The sequence below is a fragment of the Camelus bactrianus genome, chromosome 28 (assembly GCF_048773025.1).
Source record: "Camelus bactrianus isolate YW-2024 breed Bactrian camel chromosome 28, ASM4877302v1, whole genome shotgun sequence".
In the NCBI taxonomy this organism is placed as follows: Eukaryota; Metazoa; Chordata; class Mammalia; order Artiodactyla; family Camelidae; genus Camelus; species Camelus bactrianus.
In genome coordinates this window covers 18,873,504-18,895,208 of record NC_133566.1, presented here as the reverse complement: position 1 = coordinate 18,895,208, position 21,705 = coordinate 18,873,504, and the positions used below count along the sequence as shown (strand labels likewise).

General features: G+C 46.5%; 1 protein-coding gene across 1 annotated transcript; it reads right to left on the bottom strand.

Moving 5' to 3' along the window:
* Nucleotides 1-5,658: 5,658 nt before the first annotated feature.
* CD8A (CD8 subunit alpha) lies at nt 5,659-12,758 on the bottom strand. Its single transcript, XM_074354618.1, has 7 exons — nt 12,631-12,758; nt 11,638-11,950; nt 11,183-11,548; nt 10,491-10,604; nt 10,200-10,307; nt 9,172-9,202; nt 5,659-7,016 (listed from the first exon to the last, which is right to left on the bottom strand). Exons 2-7 carry the CDS (start codon nt 11,684-11,686, stop codon nt 6,965-6,967), a joined length of 720 nt encoding a protein of 239 aa, XP_074210719.1. The 5' UTR covers nt 11,687-11,950; nt 12,631-12,758; the 3' UTR covers nt 5,659-6,964.
* Nucleotides 12,759-21,705: the final 8,947 nt, after the last annotated feature.

Here is a 21,705-nt window from a genome sequence, read left to right as displayed (position 1 = left end):
TCTGAGGGAGGGAGCGTGGAGGTGAGAGGACATTGCTGTCTGCATTTGCTAAGGCTCTGCCTGTAAAGAATGTAAGAACATATCATTGTCACCATCTCATCCTATTTCTGTGCCACCAGCAATGTGAGAAGCAGAGGTGGCTGGGCCACCGTCCCCAGTTTCTAAGGACGGGGTGGGGGTTGCATTGGTGTTTCCTTGTATTTCTAAGAGACACTCATTCTTACCTGAGGTTCTAGAATGTTTTCTACCCGTGAGAACCGTTGTGGGTCCCTCCTTTCCCACCGTCGTGTTTGGAGCTAGCGGTCCAGGTGGTAAGGATGAGGCCAGAGACCTCACCACCTGTCCCTGCAGCATGGGGGCATCTCCAGGCTCAAAGTGCGGTCTCCGGCAGCATCAGCATCACCTGGGAGCTGGGGAGGAATGGCCGATCTCCAGCCACAGCCCAGAATTTCTGGGTCGGCACCTGCATGCTTATGAGAAAACGCTTCCCTCACGAGGAGCCTCTAGGATGCTCCCTACTTCCTGAAGTACCCTCCCTTTTAAGTGTGGCAGGTAAGGATCACGTGTACTGAGCAAACTTTACCCGTGATGACTAAGTCCTGAGTCATCAAGAAAAGTTAAATTTAGTGTGCTTTGAACTCGGTTTTCGTGTAGTTACTTTAAAAGTCAGCGTATGTCCGTAGGCACCCAGGTAATTGAGGGAGTGTTTGTCATATTTGCAGCATGGCCAGATGCAGTTTCCACCCCATCTTCACCAAAGTGGGGAAGGATGAGCACAAAGATAGAAAATAATGGATTTTTGTAATGGTGAAATAAGACTGAAAAGGCACCTTCAAATGAGCAGCTCGATCCCCCCTCACCCCGCAGTGGAGAAGCTGGATGATAATTTCCCAGCAGACGGAAGTGTTCTTTCCCGGAGGACACACTTCCCTAACTTTTTTTTTTTTTCTGGCACCGAGTGAGAAATTAATATAACCCTGTATACACGCAGAGTTTATCATTCTGAAACAAGTTTTACGAAACGAACGCTTACAATGCGTGATACACTGATATTTTCTATTATTTCGCTAATACTTAACAAGATAGTTGATTTCATGACTTGCTAAGGGGCTGAGATCTACTGTTTAAAAAAAACTTTGCCTTAAGGGACAGAGATGGAATGATCCTTTCACAAAGCCGCAGTGAAATCTCTGTCAGTATGTATGACAAAGTATTTTTTCTTTTTCCACAAAAGCTTTTCCCTGCAGTGGAGTGTTAGTCTGTGAGTCTTCTATGCTAGCAAATGGATTATACCAGAATTAGAAGCATTGTCTAAAAGCAAGGGCTTCCATGTGCCAGGGAATTATGTGTTAATTAGCTATGTTTTCTTCCAGCTCAGAAAAGTGCAAAGTGCTTCATGGTAAATATTGGCTTGTACAGTAGAACCCTTTAGTTAATAAGCAGATGTGTGCATGTCAAATGCAGGAAGTATTTAACATATTGTGATGTGGCAACTTCAGTCACTCAATGTGGAATTTTTTTTAAGAGCCAGGCCCTGGGAGGAAGCAGGGTCCTTGCCCTCCTGGGGCTTGTGGACTGCTAGTATATGCAGAAAAACAGAGCACCAAGACCCTGTAGTGAAGTTAATTCCAACTTCACTACAGTGACCCAACTACCAGAGGGTCACGGGAGAGATGCAGTAAGTTGTGTGTTTTTAAGGCCCACTGTGACCACAGTGGATGAGATGGTTGGGGAGAGGTGGTTAGAGCCAGGGAGGCCAGTACAGTAGGTAAAGAAGGTGTCAGTTTTTGTTGAGCACTGTAGGTCCTGGGGGTAGAGTGGTGAACAAGACCCACTTGGTCTCTGCTCTCAGGATAATCTGAGAAAAAGATAATGAAAACACAGCAAGGTGATATTTTTGTTACATACAATGTTCCAGGCCCTTCTATAACATAGAGAAGCATTAAGGTGTTCTTGTCTCTCAAGCGATGGGACTCCTTGCTCTGATCTAAAATACATTCCCATTTCTTTCTATTGTCTCCGTTTTCTAGGTGGGTTTCTAACTTCTCCCCACTCTCCTTACTTACATTGGTCTCCTACACTGTGTGGGTTGTGTAATGTTCTGTCAGTTCCCCGCCAGGATTGGTCTTTTTGCTGCATTTGAGGACGTCATTCTGCCACCGTGCAAGGACTGCCCTTCAAGTGAAGGACTTCGGTGTCATTTCCCCTCTAAAGCAAAAATGTGCCTTAAAAGGAAACGTGTTACTTGTCAGCGTTCAAGACTGTTGTGGGAGCATCCCCTGCTGAGCAGATTACAAGTGCCTGGTAGGTTTCCTTTCGGTCTTAACATGAGACCATGTTGCTTTCAGTTATTTCAGGTCAGAGGAATTTCACAGGAAATCATTAAATGGCCATGAAAGTTTTGAGAGGTGGTTCAGGAAGTTTGGGCTGAGGGCCCGTGTCTGTGCTGGTGTGTACCAGTTAGCAGCATGTGTGCAGTAGGCGGTCTGGGCTTTGCGTGGTGGCTTCATGCCATCAGGGGACCTGGGTTCTTATCCTGCTCCACAGCCTTGATATGTGGCTTCAGTTTCACCTCTAATTGTATCTGTGGTCCAGGCAGGAAGGAGGAGGAAAGGAGTGGGAAAAGAACAAGCTTCCATCTGAGTTAGCCCTTTGAAGTCTTTCCTGGAAGCTCTACCCGGCGACTTACTCACCACACTTGTCTGCAAGGAAGTCTGGGAAATGTAGTCTTTTAGCCTGGTGTATCGCCACCTGTCATAAAATGAAGGTTCTGTTAGGTGAGGAAGAAAGGGAGGATCGTTGTTAGGAAAGCAGCCTACGGTCTCTGCCCCACTTACCTGTGCATCTCAGCCAGGAAACAGGTGGCATTTCATTCACAGTGTGGAATTAAGTCATCAGCACCGGTCATCGATGCAGCCTTTCTCCTGCCCTGGGATGTTAGACAAATGAGGGGTTAGCGGTCAGAGATACACCCACTGGTGATGTTCGTGGTGGAAGCAGGAAACGCCCTAACTTCAGACGAGAACCCCTGTTCTACCCTTGTTCTAGAACAGAGCAGGTGGTGGTGACCTTTGTTTTCTATCTTGGGCTGCATAGGAGAAAAGTATATTTGGTTTTCAGGTACTTGTCGACTTTTAGAGAATTTTTAAGTGCTCTACAGGCGTCCTTTGTTTTATTGCACTTTGCTTTATTGTGCTTCACAGATACTTCGTGTTTTACAAATTGAAAGTTTGTGGCCACCTGCGTCGAGCAGATCTGTCAGTGCCATTTTTCCAACAGCACATTTTTCTCTGTGTCACGTTTTTGTCATTCTCGCAATATTTCTGCCATTTGCCCATGTCCCCCTTTCTCTGCTCACATCTAGTTACCTGCCTGCTCTAACACATAGACTCAACAGGAATGGTTATTGTGCACCCCTTTTTTGGAACAGAAGTTGGAGGAATCAGACACGGGTCACTGCCTTCAGAGTATAATTGTTCCAACACTAATTTTGAGAAATTCAGTACAAGTTCATTTTTTCAGTATACATTTATTTGTTACTATGTTCCAGTGGCTGAAGTAGGCACTTAAAATACATATAAACTCATATATTCTTACCAAGAGCCCTTTGAGATAGAGACTGTTATTACCCGCATTGTACAAGGGGAGAGACTGAGGTATTGAGACATTATCACTTACTTGCTAGAGAACATACAATAATCAGCGGGGCCAGGAAGCTGCTTTCAGAGCCTCTGCATTTAATCTGATCTCAGGCAGTTGTGACCTTTGCCGTTCTTTCTGATGGAGAAATTATTGCTCAAGTCTGCCTCAAATCTGCTTTTTGGGGCAGGTTAAGGGGTGCCTGTCCCTGGTTGTTGTAAAATCCTGTGCAGGAGGGATTTGCACCCAGGCCTGGGGCAGGTGGGAGGGACAGCTTCTTGCTGGTTTGAAAAAAACAAAACAAAAAACGAGGACCCTTCCCCCGACCCACTGGTTGCAGAGTCACAGGGGATTTCCAAGCATAAGGTAGGCTCTCTTGAAAGCAGTTTAATAGCTGGAGAAAGAAATGACCCATTTCTCTGTTTTGTTTTGTTTTTTCTTCTTGCACAAGCAGGATATGTTTTTGTTAAGTGGATGCATGTTTTTTAAGTGAACCACGTGGAGGCTGGATTCCGGCCTGCTGATACCAAGTTTACTGCCTAGTAAAGAAGTCATTTCTCCATCTCCTGGTTTTCAGGGTCCGAAAACATGTGGTGAGCATCTTTGTTGCAGGAAAATTTGTAAAACCAGTGCTTCAGGCTAGCAATTGGCAAATGAAATACAATTGTTGAAGCCTCCAGCTTTGAACTGTGGGGTGCTCCTTCCGCATGCGGAGAACGAAGGAGCAGGTTGGATGTCCGCTGTCACCTCCGGGCCCTGAGCCCAGAACCGCAGCGCCCCCTACCCCCCACCCCCTCGCATGCTTGAGGCCTCAGGGCCTGCAGATCGGCCTTCTGTTTTATTCCTAGTCTCCAGGACCAACTCTAATAAATGCTTATTCCTATGTTGTTATTTTTAAACTCCAAATGGTTATTTACCATTTTATTTGTGATAAGTGAAACCCTTTTGTACTGGGTATGAAAGAAATCAGTAAGTAATTAACCCTCTCCCAGCCACGCCCCACCTGAGCTGCAGGCTGGGGAGGAAATGCCCTTTTTCCGCCTTGGCCCGGATTCTCCGACACCGGCGATCCACGGCCACCCTCACAAGTTTGTCCCATGAGGAGAGGAGTGTCCTTTGCGTGATGCTTCTCACCTTTTCCAGGGAACCCAGAGACAGCCCAGAGCCTGGCACGTGTTCCAAGCTGAGCCTCAGTCCCTGCGGTTTCCCCTCTCCTTCACCCCTACCCCTGCGGGTTCTGCTTAGCTCAGTGGATTTAGGAGAAGGGAGCGAGAGCCAGATTTTGTCTCAGAGAAACTTTCAGCTTTCACTTCTGCTTTCCCATGCTCAGGATACTTTTTCGTCTAGATTTTTGTTCTCCCAAAGTAGATTGTTTTTTAAAAATTAAAGTTGTGGAAGGTAGGGGGAGTTCTGTGTCTGACCTGGTGGCGGCTGTGTGTTCATTTCATAATGGCTTAGAGCTGTACGCTTAATGATTTGTGCACTTCTTAGTTTGTCCAATTTACCTGAACAACAAAGTGAAGAGTTTGTGATTTATTATGTGAGGACTATCAGCTCATCTGTTACCAAGATGCACAAAGTCCTGGGTTCAAGCCCCAGTACCGCCATTTAAATAAACGAGTAAATCTAGTTACCTGCCCCCCGCAAAAACAAACAAACAAATAATAAAAAATAAAATATTTTTAAGAGGAAGGAAGACGATACAAGAAGAGACAAATCCATTTTGACTGATGTGAAAATGGGAAGTCCAAGGGGAAAGTGCGCAGTATAAAATATTTTTAAGAGGAAGGAAGGCGATACAAGAAGAGACAAATCCATTTTGACTGATGTGAAAATGGGAAGTCCAAGGGGAAAATGCGCAGTGATTTTCCTTTTAGGTATTTACCCTGAAGAAACAAAGATGTGTGCAACACTTCAGTCATGTTAGTTGTGACGACAGTGAAAAATCGGAAACAATTAAACGTTAAGTAACAGTTAAATAAATGATGGCACAACCAAAAATGGAATGCAACTCTGCCATTAAAAAAGTATGCCGTAAACGTTTATTAAAGCCACTTATAAAAGCATAGTGCCATCCCACTTTTTAAAGTATGTATCATGTATATGTGCATAGAAAATAATCAGAAAGAATGGACATCATAATATTAACAGTGATACTTGAGGTTAAGAATTGTGGGTGACTTTTATTACCTTTTATTATTACCTTATCTAAGTTTTTTCCTGCAATGAGCAGGTCACATTAGCACAAGCCCATTAAGAGAGGAAGCGCATGTGTGGGCCAGCAGTCTGGGTTCAGCCCCCTCCCCAGGGTCTCTCCTGCTCCATCCCCACATCCCCATCCCTGCTGGTCCAGGGGAGGCCAGGACCTGTGCCGGGTGCTCTCTCACAGTTCCGCCTTCACAACCAGCAAAAAGTCATCGAGGATCCTAGGAGCACGTACCAATACGGAATCTCAAATTCAGAGAGGGCTGACCTCCCTTCAGCTTTCCCGATGCTTAAATCACGTTTGCAAAGGGCGGCCTCTCCTCTTTCATGGGTCTGTCTGCAACACATGGGCTGGGAGGGCTGTTTTGCCTCTACCTGGGGATCTCACAGAGCTTTCCTTTAGAGGTCAAGTTGTTCGTTTTTCAGGATTCAGGTCACCCCTTCCACTTTATTTGAGGAACTCCTATCATCTGTATAATTTCACGCTTGGTTATTAAAAACAAGTCTGATCCTGTTTAACTACATCATACAACTCGGTAAAGTTTTCTAATTTTATTTCATTACCTTGTCGGGGCTCGGGGTGCAGTGATGGGTCTATCATAGGTGCTCAAGAAATAACTTGTTCCTTTGAGGTTTAAGACACAGGCTTCCATGCGTGAAGACAGAGGCCTCCAGAAGAAAAGAACTATATATTGTGGAGGACAAGCCCTGAGCCTCTGCTGGGCCTCTGATCCAGCTGCTCCCCACCTCTGGGCTTTGTAAGATGGGGTAAAATTGAGCTGAGTGGGTGCCGAGGCCCGGCCAGCTCTAACAGCCTGGTGCTGAGAAGGCGGCTTGCGGTAGCTCTGGCTCCCGCCCTCCCCCAGTACGTGAGCACAGGGGTACTGGAACCCTTGCGGTGAACCGTCGATGTTACACAGTCTCGTTTTGCGTCAATTAAAGCAAACACATAAAGAAAAAGTAACCGTTCCCACCCCATCCCCCATGAAAATAACAAGAATAGGAGTGAATACATAAGGACGCTGGAAAAAAACAAAAAGGAAGGACTCTCGCTCTCTTCATTGGGCGAGTTCTCTGTTTGATGTCCTGTAGTGGCTGTCGCACGGGGCCCATCACCCTGTTAGATGTATCTCTCTGAAGGGCTGGGCTTGCCTCCCTGTCTGGCCACCGGCCTGAAAGAGAGGCAGGTGACGGCCATTGTGGCCTGGAACGCAATACAGCATCCACCCATGTCTACCCACCCTCCACCAGCCTCCCAGCCTTCTGGGCTCTGAGGACTTGTCCCTGGGGCACCAGCGTGGGACTGGGTGAATGACCTCAGCCACCTGGCCAAGTGCTTTCCTTGTGCCATCTTGTTTAATCCTCACGGCAAACTGAGGGGTAGCCACTAGGGAGGAGAGGTTAGAGGACGTGCCCAAGGTCACGCAACTAGGAGATGGTGGAGCCAGGACTGAGCCCAGTTAACCCAGCTTCCTGGAAACTTTGTCAAGGTGAAAGGAGGTGAGAGAAGCAGACTGATAACCAATCATCACCTGACCTGGTTCTCGGCCCCCGGGAGGATGGCAGAGATAGGGGAGGATGTGAACGAACCCCCACAGTCAGACAAGCAGAGATGCTTTACCTAAAAGTCCCTTGACAACCTAAATTTGATGTCACACTAAAAATGTTAACTCACTCCTGGGCTAGCACCTTCTAAATGGGCTGATTCATCCTGTGTGTCATGTCTACACACACTGTCCTCCAAAGCCTCTCTGTCGAAGCTGAGCTGCCTTTGGTCATCACTGAGTTATATAAACTTGGGTGTGTGAATTCCTCATATGTTTGATCTACACGGCTTTGTATTTCAGGGCAGAGTTTTATTCTCACTTATTCATTTCAAAATGAGAATTTTTCAAAAAGATGGAGATAAGGGACAATTCTCCTCCAAAAGCTCCCAACTGTACCCCAAATATTGACATTGCTAAAAACCCCTCTCTGCTTTTAAAGAGTCTTTATCCCCTTGGTAGATCACCTCTAGTATAGGCACTGGAAATTCATTACATTTCCAGTGTTAAAAATAAAGATGTATTAGGCACCAAACTTGTGTTCCCACAGAGAAATATCAAGTATCAAGAAATGATATTGACATCAAGAAATAGCAAGAGAAATGCCAATATACCACCGTGAAATGCAAACCCCAGGTATAAAACTTGAAGTATTTTCATCTGGTGAAAGGAACTGATGAATATGGTAGGTTATCCTTAACCCGTTCCTGCCCCAGCCCCCAGCCACAGGAAGGAGCCTGGGCTTTGGATGGAAGTTGTAGCTTTACTACTTGGGGGCCGTATGGCCTTGGACAAGCCATTAAATGTCCTTGGTTTCCTCATCTGTAAAATGGTGGTCACAGTAACTACTTTAACGGTTGTTATGAAACTTGAAACTTAAAAAATATGTGTACATATATATGTATATATACATAAAGCACGTAACAGGTGCCCTTTAGAATTTCATCAAATGGTTGTTATTACTATTGACAATCAGACTGTAATGTCTCTGTGACCTTGGGTAGGTTTCGTGATCTCTGAACCAGTGATCTGTGAGACGGCCCTGTGGCATTTCCCCCATGGGGTGGCTGTGAGGATAAGCCAGATCCTGAGTGTACCACCCATTACAGCGCTGGGTGGGCGAGAGTGGGCGCTTTGCTAGACGTTAGTGCTGGGGGCCTAAGCTCTGAGGGGAGAGACTGAGGCCTCGCTTCCAGACACTGCCTTTTGTTTTTGTCTTTTTCCTGATCATTTCAGAATGAATGGAGCTGGATGGGGGAGTCACTTGAACTGCTGGGTGCTAACTGCCCCTCCTCCTGGTCCCCCCTTTCTTCCACTCCAGGCCGTGGTGGCAGATCAAGGCGCTGTGTTGCCACAGGGTAATTAGGAACGGAGGCCATTACCTATCTAGTTCGGGTGATAAAACTCTCTCAAAAAAACTAGACCAAACAAGTAGGAAAAAAAAAAGTTTTCTTAAGAAAACCCAGCTGGAATCATACAGTGAAAGAGACCTCAGGTCTTTTGAGGAGCTAGGATTAACTGGGGGAATTCTTCAGATGGGTTTTTTGATGCTGGGCCAAATGGGACAGTTTTCTGAAGTCACACTGCTCTCCCCGTCAGCCCAACTGGGGCCTCCATTTTCTCCCCCATGTCAGCCTTCTCCATCTCTCTGTTCAGGCAGCAAGCTGAGTCTGCCATGGCCTCCCTCTGGGAAAGGAGTTCCCACCATCTGCTGCCTGGGAAGCAAGGACATGTGCCCAGCGCTGCCCGGGGCCAGCAGGCCCAGGGGTTACAAGAGACTCACCTGGGACATTTGCAGACACGTCTTCGGTTCCCTGGATAAAGGAAAAGAAGGGGTAAAGTGACTGCTCCACCACAACCAATAGTCCCCAAATACGGTTTCTCCTTTTTCTCTATTTATTTAGGATTATAACTCTTTTTTCCTAGCGAGGTTATGACTATTTTATTTAAAGCAAACAATAACTACACTGACATGATAAAAAACATTTATCGTAATAAGGTAAACTTGTAAAATGACATGAGTACATAGTGATGATTGCCACTGTAAAGAAGATTAATTTATATTATAAAGAAATAAGCTATAAAGAAAGCATGGTATATTTATATTCCATGGTTTTAATAATAATTGTTTAAAAAATTAAAAATTGAAGTATATCGATTTACAACATTGTGTTAGTTTCAGGTGTACAGCAAAATGATTCCACTATATATATATTTTTTTCAGATTCTTTTCCATTACAGGCTATTACAAGATATTGAATATAGTTCACTGTGCTGTACAGTAAACAGGATTATAAGTCTTGAGAGTTATGGGGCTTCTTTCCCATCTCTCTTCACATCAATTTAAAAAACATTGCAAATACAGATGTGGGTTCGTACACTTACCTGCGTGGGCTCCAAAGCGCGGTGCGGGAACTCGCGGGGAGGGGGCAAGTACAAACCACAGCCGGTTGTGGTTTGGGCCCAGCCCTCCTGGAATCTGGTCCCAGGGCCACAGCGGCCCCCCCTTTCCCTAGCCCCCTCTCCCCCAGGGCATTTTCAGTGAGCCCAGACCTGTGCGCTGGCCTAATGGAACGCCCCACCCCCGCTGCTGCCGCTCTGCGGATAGGACAGCCTTCTTAAAAACCTCCAGGGGAATGGAAGGAGCAGCGGGGAGAGGTTTCCCCGCGTTCTCTCTCTAGGAAAGAAACAGACTGTGCCTGGCCCTGCGGTGCAGCTCAGAGTCCCAGAAATCCCATCCCCAACTCCCGGCAGGGGCGTCCTGGGTGGAAGCGGGGCAGACCCTCCCCGCCGAGATCCTCTAGGACTTACTGCGGTTGCAGATGACGGTGATGACTAGTGACAGAAGGAGGATGGCGCAGGTCCCAGCCAGGGGCGCCCAGATGTAGAGATCACAGGCGAAGTCCATGCCACTTGTATCTAGTGACAACACAAGATGCCGAATGTAGGAGCGGACCAGGATCCCCCACCCGACCCTGCCGGCCCCGGCACGTCCTTCTCCCGGCTCCTGGTCTCAGTTTCCCCACCATTCAGCCTGGCCTCGGCTCCACCCCCGGGATCAGGGCTGCCCGCTCGCGTGGGCCTTCCCCTCGCGCGCCTCACCTTTGCTGCCCGCCGAGGGCCGGCATGCTTCTGGGCGCGGAGTCACGGGCAGCGACGCGTTGGTGGGCGCCCGCTTGGGTGGCGGCGTCGCCACTGTCGTGGTGGTGGGCTTCGCTGCAGAAGCAACAGAGCGAGGTTGGTGGCCAGGCTGGGGCGGTGCACGCGAACCCTCCCCACAGCTCCACGCGCCTTTGCCCAAGAGTTGCCTCCTCCCCGATTTTCCACTTAGGGCGCCGTATAGGGCCGCCCGCGCGGACCTCTGCGCTCAGGGCAGGGGAGATGGGGCGGGACCTGCTGGTCCGCGGAGCGCACCGGACGCCTCGGACAGGAATGCAGGAGTCCGCTTCCCTCCGTCCATCCTCTCTCCAGGGCCCAGCCAGAAACCTCGTGGGCTTGGGTTGATACCCGCATTTTACTGACAACCAAACGGAGGCTCAGTGAATTTAAGTAGCTTGCCCAGAGTCACGCAAGCACCCGAACCCGAGCCCAGCGCAGCCAGACATAAAAAGGCACCTTCAGTTCCTACCCAGCTGCACTCTAGCCTCAGTTTCCTTCTCTGTGAAATGGGAACAAGATCGAAGTAGCCCCCGGGGAGCTAAGAGGCTCGAAAGCGAGGCATCCGTGTGAAAAATGGGTTCAGACGTGAGCCCCAGACCCTACACCTAGAGGTGCCGTGTCCCCGGCGCCCGGACCTGGCAAGAAGACTTGCACGAGTTTGCTGAAGTGCATAACCGAGTTGATGAAGACCGAGCAGAAATAGTAGCCTTGGTCCTTCTCGCGGAAGCGGTGCAGCGTGAGCTGGAAGTTGGAGTCCCTGGTCTTCTTGGCGGAGATGTAGTTGGTGTTCAGCCCCTCGGCCATCTTGGACCGGCTGCTGGAGATGTACGCCAGGAATGTGGGTCCGGAGGCGGCCTCGGGCTTCTGGTAGAGCCAGGAGCAGCCCGACGTCTGGCCGGGCTGCAGCACCTCGCAGTCCAGCTTCACCTGCTCGCCCAGGTGAGCCTGCACCTTCTCTGGCGACATCCGGAACAAGTGAGACCCGAGGGCGGTGTCGGTATCTGCAGGGGGCAGGCAGCGAGGCTGAGCCCGGAGCCCCGCGCCCCACTGCCCGCCTGGCCCCCGCCCTCCCCAGGGGTGGCAAACTCACTCAGCAGCCAGGCCAGCGGCAGCAGCAGGGCGGTCACGGGAGAGGCCATGGCGCGCTCCCCGCCGTGCGCTTCGGCTCGAAGCTCGGAGCTCGGAGGCGCGCAGGAGCCGGTGGGACGCCGAGGGGGGAAGTTGCGCCCTTCGACTGGCCGCCGAGGCCGATTTCGCGTTCGGAGGATGTGATGTCACCCGAAGCCCCACCGCGGAGAGAGTCGCCCTCCTTTTCGCCGTTGTCACCCTCCAGCCCAGCGGAGCCGGAGGGTGAACCGGAGCCGTCGAGGCAGCCTTGCCAGGAAGCTGGGGACGGTTGAGAGCTGCGGGTTTGGGACAGGGAAAAGGGCTTGGAAATGGCCCTTAAAATGGCTCTCTTGTGGGAGTGACAAAGTCAGGATAGAGATGAGACATTTCAAGACATGAGGGTGAGAGAAGGCAGGAAAGGAGACAGGAGAGTCCACTTCGTTGCCCTCGCTCGAAGTGGCCCTAGCACTGACGCCCTGGGGCCTAGGGTCCGCAGGGTGGCACCGCGGGCTGAGAAGGGTCAGTGACGGGCCCACCTCTCGGGCACTGCGCAGGGGAGTCCGAGCGCTCACGGAGGGAGGACCTTCTCCCTTCCACTGAGGAGACATCCACGGGGCAGCCTCCACCCAAGCCTTGTGTGGGACCTGCGTGCTCTGGTGACCGCACCCTTCGGGCTTTCTCTCAGCCGGGAAACCTCAGCACACAGCCTCATTCCTTCCTGAGGCCACTGCAGCAGCCTCCCCACCAGTCCCTCTCCTGGCCAGTCCCCCAGCCACCCGCTGTGAACATTATTCTCCTAAAGGGGACCCGATGGTGTCACTCCCACAGCCTCCCACGACCTGCAGGACCGCGTGGAAGCTAAACGCTGGCTTGGCTCAGAGCCTTTGGGTGCTGGCTCCTCCCAGCCTCCGCCCAGTTCCCTGCCCTGATCTTTCCGAACCATCTGCGGCTGCATTCCCATGGGGTTTGAGATTACCTAAACTCTGGGCTCCTCTTGCCTACAATGCTATTCTACTTAAGCCTCGGGGTCAGCTCCCTTGCTGTGGGACTTGGACCTCAGTTCCCTGTATCCCAGCTCTGGGTGATGGGCGGGGACTGGTATACAGCCCGGGTGAATTCGTGGGTGGAGCCGGTTTTCCCTCTCTGACCCTGGCAGGCACGTGCTTTCTTCCTTCTTGTCTGCTGCTGTCCTGAAACCTTACACTCCCCATAGTGGGTGCCCCCTTCCCATTTCTTCAGGGTCTTTCCCACTTTGCATCCTATAGTGGGTGCACTTCATGCTGCTGCTGCTTGATTCTAGAGTCAAGCCACCTTGGCATTATCTCTTTCATGTGTCTTTCCTACCCGAGAGTTCTGCGTGAGGGGACTGTGTCCCAGACACCCCCCGGATGTCACATGTCACATCACAGCTTGGACTGAGCTGCGTTTGCGGAACTGGATCTGAACTTAAATTTCGGATGGGCTTTTTTTTTTTTTTTTTACTTTGATTTCAATGCACACCCATCCTGCTCCGCCCAAAGCATCCAAGGTGCTTACTCTAACATGAACTGTTTAACATTTTATATTTAGAAATGGTTTTTAAAGTGTCTTTTAAATTACAGAAGTTACATATATATATATATATATTTTTAATGGAGATACTGGCGATTGAATACAGGACCTCGTTCATACTAAGCATGCACTCTACCACTGAGCTCCACCTGCTCCCACCCCTAGGCAATATATATTTTTTAAAAACTTCAGACAATGCGAAAAAGTGTATGGGGAAATTTTCCTGTCTCAATTCTCTTCACCATCATTCATTCATTCTCAAGAGAAAACCACTGTTGCAGTTAAGTGTGTCCCTCAGAAACACCTGTATAGATGTTTATACATCATTTTAGCACATGTGTTTGTGCTACGCATGTACTTTTTGCAGCTTGCCTTTCTTATCTGACAGTAGAAGAAGAAGGAAAGTTTTTCATGTTAGCACATGTAGATTGACCCCATACTTCTAAAGGGGTACATTTAAAAAATTTTTTTAAAGTTTTTAAAGGAACACATTTTAAATGGTTGTTCCATAATTTCACTTTCCTGTAATAGACATTTGAGCAGTTTCTCAGTTTTTGCAGGTACTAGTAAGGCTGTAGTAACTTATCTGTATCATTGAGGACTTACTTGCACATGTGCATGTAACATTTTCAAATGGAAGACTAGGGAGGTTGGGGAAGGAAGATCCTTTGTAATGATGGATATGACTCTGTGTGTGTGTCCCTGGCTTTGTAGACAGAGTGCTGTCTTAACTCACACGAATGAGGGTGATGAGGAAATGACCAAGTCCAGATAGGCCACCGATATGGCAATCTTTAGTTTTGGCGGGGGGGGGGGGTTCTGTTTTTTTTTAATTGAAGTATGATCAGTTCACAATGTGTCAATTTCTGGCGTACAGCATAATGTTTCAGTCATACATATGCATATATAGTTTCATATTCTTTTTCATTATAGGTTACTACAAGATATTGAATATAGTTCCCTGGGCTATACAGTAGGACATTATTGTTTATCTATTTTATATATAGTAGTTAGTATCTGCAAATCTTGAACTCCCAGTTTATCCCTTCCCACCTCCTTTCCCTGCTGGTAACCATAAGCTTTTTCTCTATGTCTGTGAGTCTCTTTCTGTTTTGTAAATAAGTTCATTTGTGTCTTTTTTTTTTTTTTTTTAGATTCCACATATGAGTGGTATCATATGGTATTTTTCTTTCTCTTTCTGGCTAACTTCACTCAGAATGACGATCTCCAGGTCCATCCATGTTGCTGCAAATGGCATTATTTTATTCTTTTCTATTGCTGAGTAGTATTCCACTGAATAAATATACCACTACTTCTTTACCCAGTCACCTGTCGTTGGGTATTTAGGTTGTTTCTCTGTCTTGACAGGGCAGTCTTTGTTTTAGAGAGTTTTGCCTATTTTGCTTCGCCTCTATTCCCACTGCAGGAGGAGAACTAAATGGCCCTTCTGGCCAACGGTTGCAATTGGGAGGGTGGTAAAGAGGATGGCCAGCCACGAAGGTAAAGGAGTCAAAGTCACCCTGTAGATATTTGGATCTTGGGAACCAGGTCCCTGAGTACGATGATGGCCAGATTCTGGGGGGCAATGCTTGAGAACAGAATCGTCCTGTCAGTCTCCTCCCAGAAGTGAGCTGCTGCTGGCTTGGAGGTCTTCCAGCCTGGCAGCTAAGAGAAGTGTCAGCCAGGGGGGTGGCAGCCCCTTTGTGCAGAGCTCAACAAAGGGTGGCGGGGGGATGTCAAACCCACCAAGAAGACTTTGTGACCCCAATGATATTTTTCACAGAAGCGGTAGATTCTCAGTGTAACCACAGTGACATCCGCCCTGCAGCAGACAGGAGACCAGATGCAGCTGTGCAGGCTCTGGGGATGCTTGTTTGCCGTAGGGCCAGGTGTGCGGAGGGCTGGGTGGGGCCTGCCAGGTAAGCTCCCACACCCCCACGCTGCGGCACTCACATGGGGTGGCTTGAAAAAGTGGAGACAGCAGCACTCTGTCCCCACTTTATTTTTAAAGACATCCAGAGAGAGAGAGAGAGATGGTAAGAGAGTAGCCAGTTTCTATGCTGAATTTAAACAGGTCTTTGTTTTTCTCAAGGTGTATGTTCTTAAAAGGTGGAAATACTTTTAGTTTATGCTAATTAAAGACCTATTCAGAATGCGTACCTGGGCAGGGCAGGGGTAGGAAATTAATCAGCGCTCTGGAGACACCGACTCGGGGACAACCTGGAATCATGTCACTGGAATTTGCCAGCCGTCTCCCCTTGCTTGTCCAGGTCTATGGAAATGTTACTGTCTCCTTGTTTGGGTCTAGAAAGGTCTTTGAACTCTGGAGTCATCAGGGCCTTGCTTTCTCAATCACAAATACCTGTTGATTCTATCTCACCTCTGCCATTCCCACTTTTCTCCATCCTAGACCCCCAGGTTCATCGAGGATCCCCTACTGTCATCTCTTGCCTGGACTTTTGTAGTGGCCTCCTAACTGGCCACTCTGCCTCCACTCTAGTTTCTTCCAGTGCTTCTGGTCTCTTCCAGTGAAAATCTCATCCTGCCCTCCTCATGCTCCAGCCCACAAGGGCTTCCCATGGTCCCTAGGAGGACATTCGGTGATCCCGAATGTTGTCTGAGGCTCTGCACACTCAGCTCTGCAGCTGCATCTGCATCCTCTCCTGCTCACCCTCTCCACACCTCCTAGGCTTGGTGTCTCTGTTTCTCCAAGGGACCCTGCTCCTTTCCACCTCGGTGCCCTTGAACATACTATTCCTTTCGTCTGGATTATTCTCAGCTCTGCTCTCTGGTTAGTAAACTCCTCTTCCTCAGCATCTCTTCCTTGTGGGGCTCAGCCCCTCCCCCTTTGCCCCACTCCCAGGCAGTATAGACCGCATGCCTCTCGGGGTCACTTGGACCTTGGGCATCCCTGAACTGAAGCACTTATTCTGCACAGCACTGGTTTGTTTGCTTATCCAGCTTGATGACCAGACCCTTGGTCCCTTGAGGAAGAGACCTTGTCTCGTTCATGTTTATATGATGGTAAAACAAGGAGGACGAAGGGGAGAAGGTAGATGCATTTAAAAGCGACATGAATATCACCCTGGATTTAGTAATGGAACCAGGTCTGAAATCAGGGGCTGGTTTGTTGGGGTCTATTCTTGGATCTGTGTCTTGAAGGTCCATTCTTGGAGCAGAGGCACTGAGGGTCTGACTCTGTCAGCTAACAGGGTCCCAAACTATTTCACCTATGGAGAGAGCCTGGAGACAGTCTCTCTGCTTGAAACAGGGGCGTGGCTCAGGATTTCTCTTGGTGAAAGTGGAAGAAAGCTTGGTGCCCCTCCAGAGTCATGGCTCACATGGGGTTCCTCCCCTACAGTGATGGGAGGGCAGGCCAGAGACCGGAGCTGCCTGATCCCCAGTGTCACCACTGGACAGGAGCCTAGAGACATCAGAGTCAGGCCTGGTTCTGACTACAGGCCCTGGAAGATCAGAGGCTACCAAACACCCAGGAGGATGGAGTGTAAAGAGAGAGAGAGATTTTTAAAATTCCCATTCAAGATGCACTTACATACACGCTCAAAATTCAAAAAATATATAAGGATATGTAACTAAAATTGAGATGGGAGTTCAGAAGAAATGCAAATTATATAGCAATCTGAAAAAAGTTTTAAACAGAGAACAAGGAAGTATAGAAAATGCAGAAATTAAACAAAGAACAACTGAATATGATAAATACTGAGCATACTGGAAATGAAAACTACATACAGTTTAGATATAAGCTAGGATGTACTTTAGATTGGACACTGTTGAAGGGATAATTAGTAAAATGGAAGCTACCGCTGAGGAATTCACAGAGACTTCAGTGCAGGGAGATAAAGACAGAAGCAGTTTGAAATCTGTTGAGATGTGGATCAGCACTGTGAAATATTTAACGGGATTTCAGAAAGAGGAGAACAAAGGGAATGTGGAGAAGGAAGGTTGGAACAGATCATGGCTGAAGATTTTCCACAATGAAAGGCACAAGTGCTCTGATCAAAAGTGCTCCCAGAATGCCAAATAGGATAAATAAAAATACGTCCATTTTTGAATATATCAAGATGAACCACAGGAGAGGAAGGTATCCCAGAAGCCAGAAGAAGCTGGGATGATGTTTGAAATATGTTTGGGAGAGCCTTAGTCACAACTTGGAGAGCCTTACTCTCTCTTGCGGCAGAGAGAGTAAGAAGCTGATCTGTGATGGGAAAAACCCACACGTCTGTTGACGACTTGTATCGATGCTGTGTCATTCTCTGCTCTCAGTGCAGACACACGCTGGCTATAAAGTTGGGTTGGGTCAACTTTCTGCAGATCTTTATTGTCAAGAACATTGAAACAGAAGCATCTTGAATGCAACTGGAGAACCAGGACTTGGGGGCCCTGGGCTGGAGAGGCAGCCTCTGCAAGGGGGTAACAATGTAAGTCATGAAATTGGGTCTGCTTGCAAAAGGAGGTAGAGTAGGCGGGGAGGAGCAGAAGAGGACATTGAATGTTTAGGGAAGGCGTATTTAAGGAGAGGGAAGGAAACTTTGGCAATGATTCAGGTGATGTAGGAACTTCAGGATGGGGCTCAAGAAGGTGGAAAGCCTTTATGGGGAGGTGGCTGCAGCAGGTTTGAGCTATAAGGGAGTTATGGGAGGACATTCAAACTTGGGACTGCAAGTCTGTGGCAGGAAGAGATTGTAAGCCTGTGTTTAGTGCCTCACCCACAAAAAGGACACCCAACTCCACACAATTGTCAGTGGTCAACAGTGAAATGAGGAAGGCTCACAGGTAAGGAGGAAGGCAGGGGAGGGAGGCTCGCATGGGTGGGGTGTGGAGTTGAAGTAATGTTGGATGAAGTAATGCTGATGTCTGGATTTCATTTATTGCTCATTCACTTAAATATTTCTTCCATTCACTTTTTATAAAGTTATGAAAGCATCTGAACACAGAAAAAGAGAGCAAATAATATAAAATACCATATACTCCTCAGAAAACACTCCTTAAAACTAACGTGTTAGCGTTTTGTCATATTTGCTTCAGATGAATGTTACAGAAGCAATTGTACCATCCCCCCAAACCCTGCCTCCTTCCCAGAAGCAACGTTTGGGGTTTTGTCCATCAACTATGAAAGAAGGATGTTACATTTCCAGCCATGATTCTGGATTTGTCTATTTCTCCCTTTAACTCTGGTTTTTTGCCTTGCGTATTTTGAAGCTTTGTTATTGGGCACATACACATTTAGGATTGTCTGTCTTCTTGGCAGATTAACTCTTTTATCATTACAAAATGTCTCTTTTTTTTTATTTTAGGGAAGAGGTAATTAGGTTTATTTATTTTTAGAGGAGGTACTGGAGATTGAACCCAGGATGTCATGCATGCTAAGCAGGCACTCTACCACTGAGCTATACCCTCCCCACCAAAATGTCCCTCTTTATCTCTGGTGATGCTTTGTTTTGAAGTCTAGCTTGATATTCACATGGCCACACTAGCTCTCTTACATTTTCTGTTTGAACGAAAGATCTTTTCTATTTTACTACTTTCAACTTGCCCCCTCTCTGTTTTAATACTTTTGCTGTGTGTGTAGATATGTATTAACTATATATACTATTATTTTTGAGAATGTTTCAATATATAGAAATGTTATATTACATGTCTTTGAGTTTGAGTTATGCTGAGACATGAATTTAGTTCATTTCTCTTAAATGCTGTATAATAGTATTATCTGGTGAATATACCACTGTTTTGTAGTTCTCAAACCAGGGTCTTCATACATTTGGGGGAACATGAAGACCATCCTTAAGGATACATATAAGTTTAAGGGGTTGGTTTTCCAGATCCTCAAATCCCATTGGCCCAGATCTGTCCAAGAACAAATGTTTTTGGGAGATCTTCACATTAACGCTCTTTCCCCAGCCATCCCCTCGCCCTGCCTTCATGATTGCTCTTTTCCTGCTTTAAAACAAAGCGGCAGACCTCCTACTCTTCTGTATCTTGCAAGGTTTAATGCCCTCTTGGGCAGCAATCAAAGGGCAACACCCAAATATTTTTCATTTAATATTCATTTGTTTAGGAATTGCCAAAGAATGCATTTCTCCAGAGAAGGGTCCCTGAGATGCTGGAAAAGAGGGCATCCCCTGGAGGCAGAGGACCTCGTGGCTGACTCCTGGGCCTCGTCACTCTACCTGCCTCTCGATTGTAGAGCTAGAATCCAGAAGTGAGACCATTATGGGATGTACACTAACATGTTCATTAGGATTGCAAAAGGAATCAGACTTACTTTTTTTTTAACAGAAAATAAATCTGATTTGTTAGTTGGCTTGATTTGCCAATGAGGTTAGTTGGCAGTATTTTTATATTACACAAATCAAATGAGGTAAACCTTTAGCGCCAAAGTCTTGATGAAAACAAAGTTGAAAGCCTGTGATAAGATGAAAACATTTTGTCAGACCATTGTTTTGGTAAGTTGGTATTGAAGTTAAAAATATTTCTAGTTCCCCAACCCTTTCTAGGTTGATCAGGGTAGGCCACAGCTTTGCAGTGGGAGAGGAACAGTGCAGTTGACAGCTACTTGATAGGCTGTGTTAAAACCTATTTCAGTGGAATCCAAAAACAGAGGAGTAACTCTAAAGATGGTGACCCATCCACGTAGAGGCCAGTGCTTCCTGAGTCTTTGCTTACAACACAATTGAAAGAAGACCTACTAGGTTTGGCAACTGTTATGGGTTGAATTGTGTCCCCACTCTGTGAAAGTTCATATGCTGGAGTCCTAACCCCCAGTACCTCTAGATGTGACCTTATTTGGAGATAGAGTCTTTATTAGAGGTAATCGAGATGAAAGGAGGTCATTAGGGTGAGTCCTAATCCAATATCACTGGGGTCCTTAAAAGGGGGGAAATTTGGACACAGACACACACCCAGGGAGAATGTCAAGGAAAAATAAAGACAGAGATGGGGGTGATGCTTCTACAGTCCAAGGAACCCCAAAGATGGCCGGCCACCTACCAGAGGCTATGAGAGAGGCATGGAACAGATTGTCCCTCACCACCCTCCGAAGGAACTAACTCAGCCAATACCTTGATCCTGAATTTCTAGCTTCCAAACCTGTGAGAGAACACATTTCTGTTGTTTAAGCTACCTAGTTCTTGGTACTTTGTTATAGCAGCCCTTGCAAACTAACACAGCAACTGATAGATCCTTAAAATTACCTTCTGATGGTAGATCGCTATTGTGAATTTTTTTTTTTTGGCCAAAGAAATTTTGGAAAAAGTTAAAAGATTTGGTGATTCCGGTATAACAAAACCAACTACTGATGTAAGGGAACAAGATTCCTCAGTGCTTACACAGTATGAAAAACAAAACAAAAAACTGGAAAACGATGCTAAACTCTGTCTCATTCTAACAATAGGTAATATTATCCTACGGGTTCATTAACTATTTGGACCCTATTCACCTCATTAAGAGCTAGATTTCGCCTCAAAGTTACTTTTTTGATAGAGCTTCTTATTTTGAGATGATTGTAGATTGACGTTGTTGTTATAAGAAATAATACAGACAGATCCCATATATCCTTCACCCAGCTTCCCCAATGGTAACATTTTGCATAACTACAGTACATTATCACCAAAGGTTACTTTTTATGTTTAATAATTAATTTTCAATCATTTTGATTTTTATAATTTCGGATTAATTTTATTTATAATTTATTATTTTTGAACAATTATGTACTACTGATAATGTAAGGATGATGGCATAATCTAAATAAAATTTTAATACTTAGAAATTTACAGCTGTAGGAAATTAAAATTTCAATTTGTATGCTTTTTTGGCAGAGAAGTATGATGAACAAAAGATCTTCAAGCATAAGAACATATTATATTAGAATAAATGTCTATGGAGAAAGTGGGATAGCATTTATAAGTTTGAGGAAAAAAAAGAATGCTGGAAAATTCCAGAAGTTAAAGGAGAATTTGTTCTTGTATTTTTAAAATGGGTGATGGTTGAAATAAAATTGATATATCATTTGTTTATGTTCCATTAGAAACCAAAAGACTGATGTAAAGTTTTATTTAAAAATATCAACATTTACAACACATTGGAAATTATATGCTTTACAAGTATTTATGATAAAAAGTGTTTGCTGTCAAGTTAAAACTGAGTGAAGGAGTGCGCCATGTTCATAGCAGCCTTATTCACAATAGTTAAAACATGGAAACAACCCAGACATCCATTGATGGGTGAATGGATAAGCAAAATGTGACACATGCCTGTGACGGAATATTATGCATAGCCCTAAAAGGGAAGGACATTCCGACAGATACTACAACATGGGTGAATCTTGAAGACGTTATGCTAAGTGAAATAAGCCAGTCACAAAAAGACAAATACTGTACGATTCACTTACATGAGGTACGAAGAGTGTTCAAACTCAGAGACAGAAAGTAGGATGGTGGTTGTCGGGGCTGGGGGGAAGGGAGGAGGGGAAGTTAGTATTTAA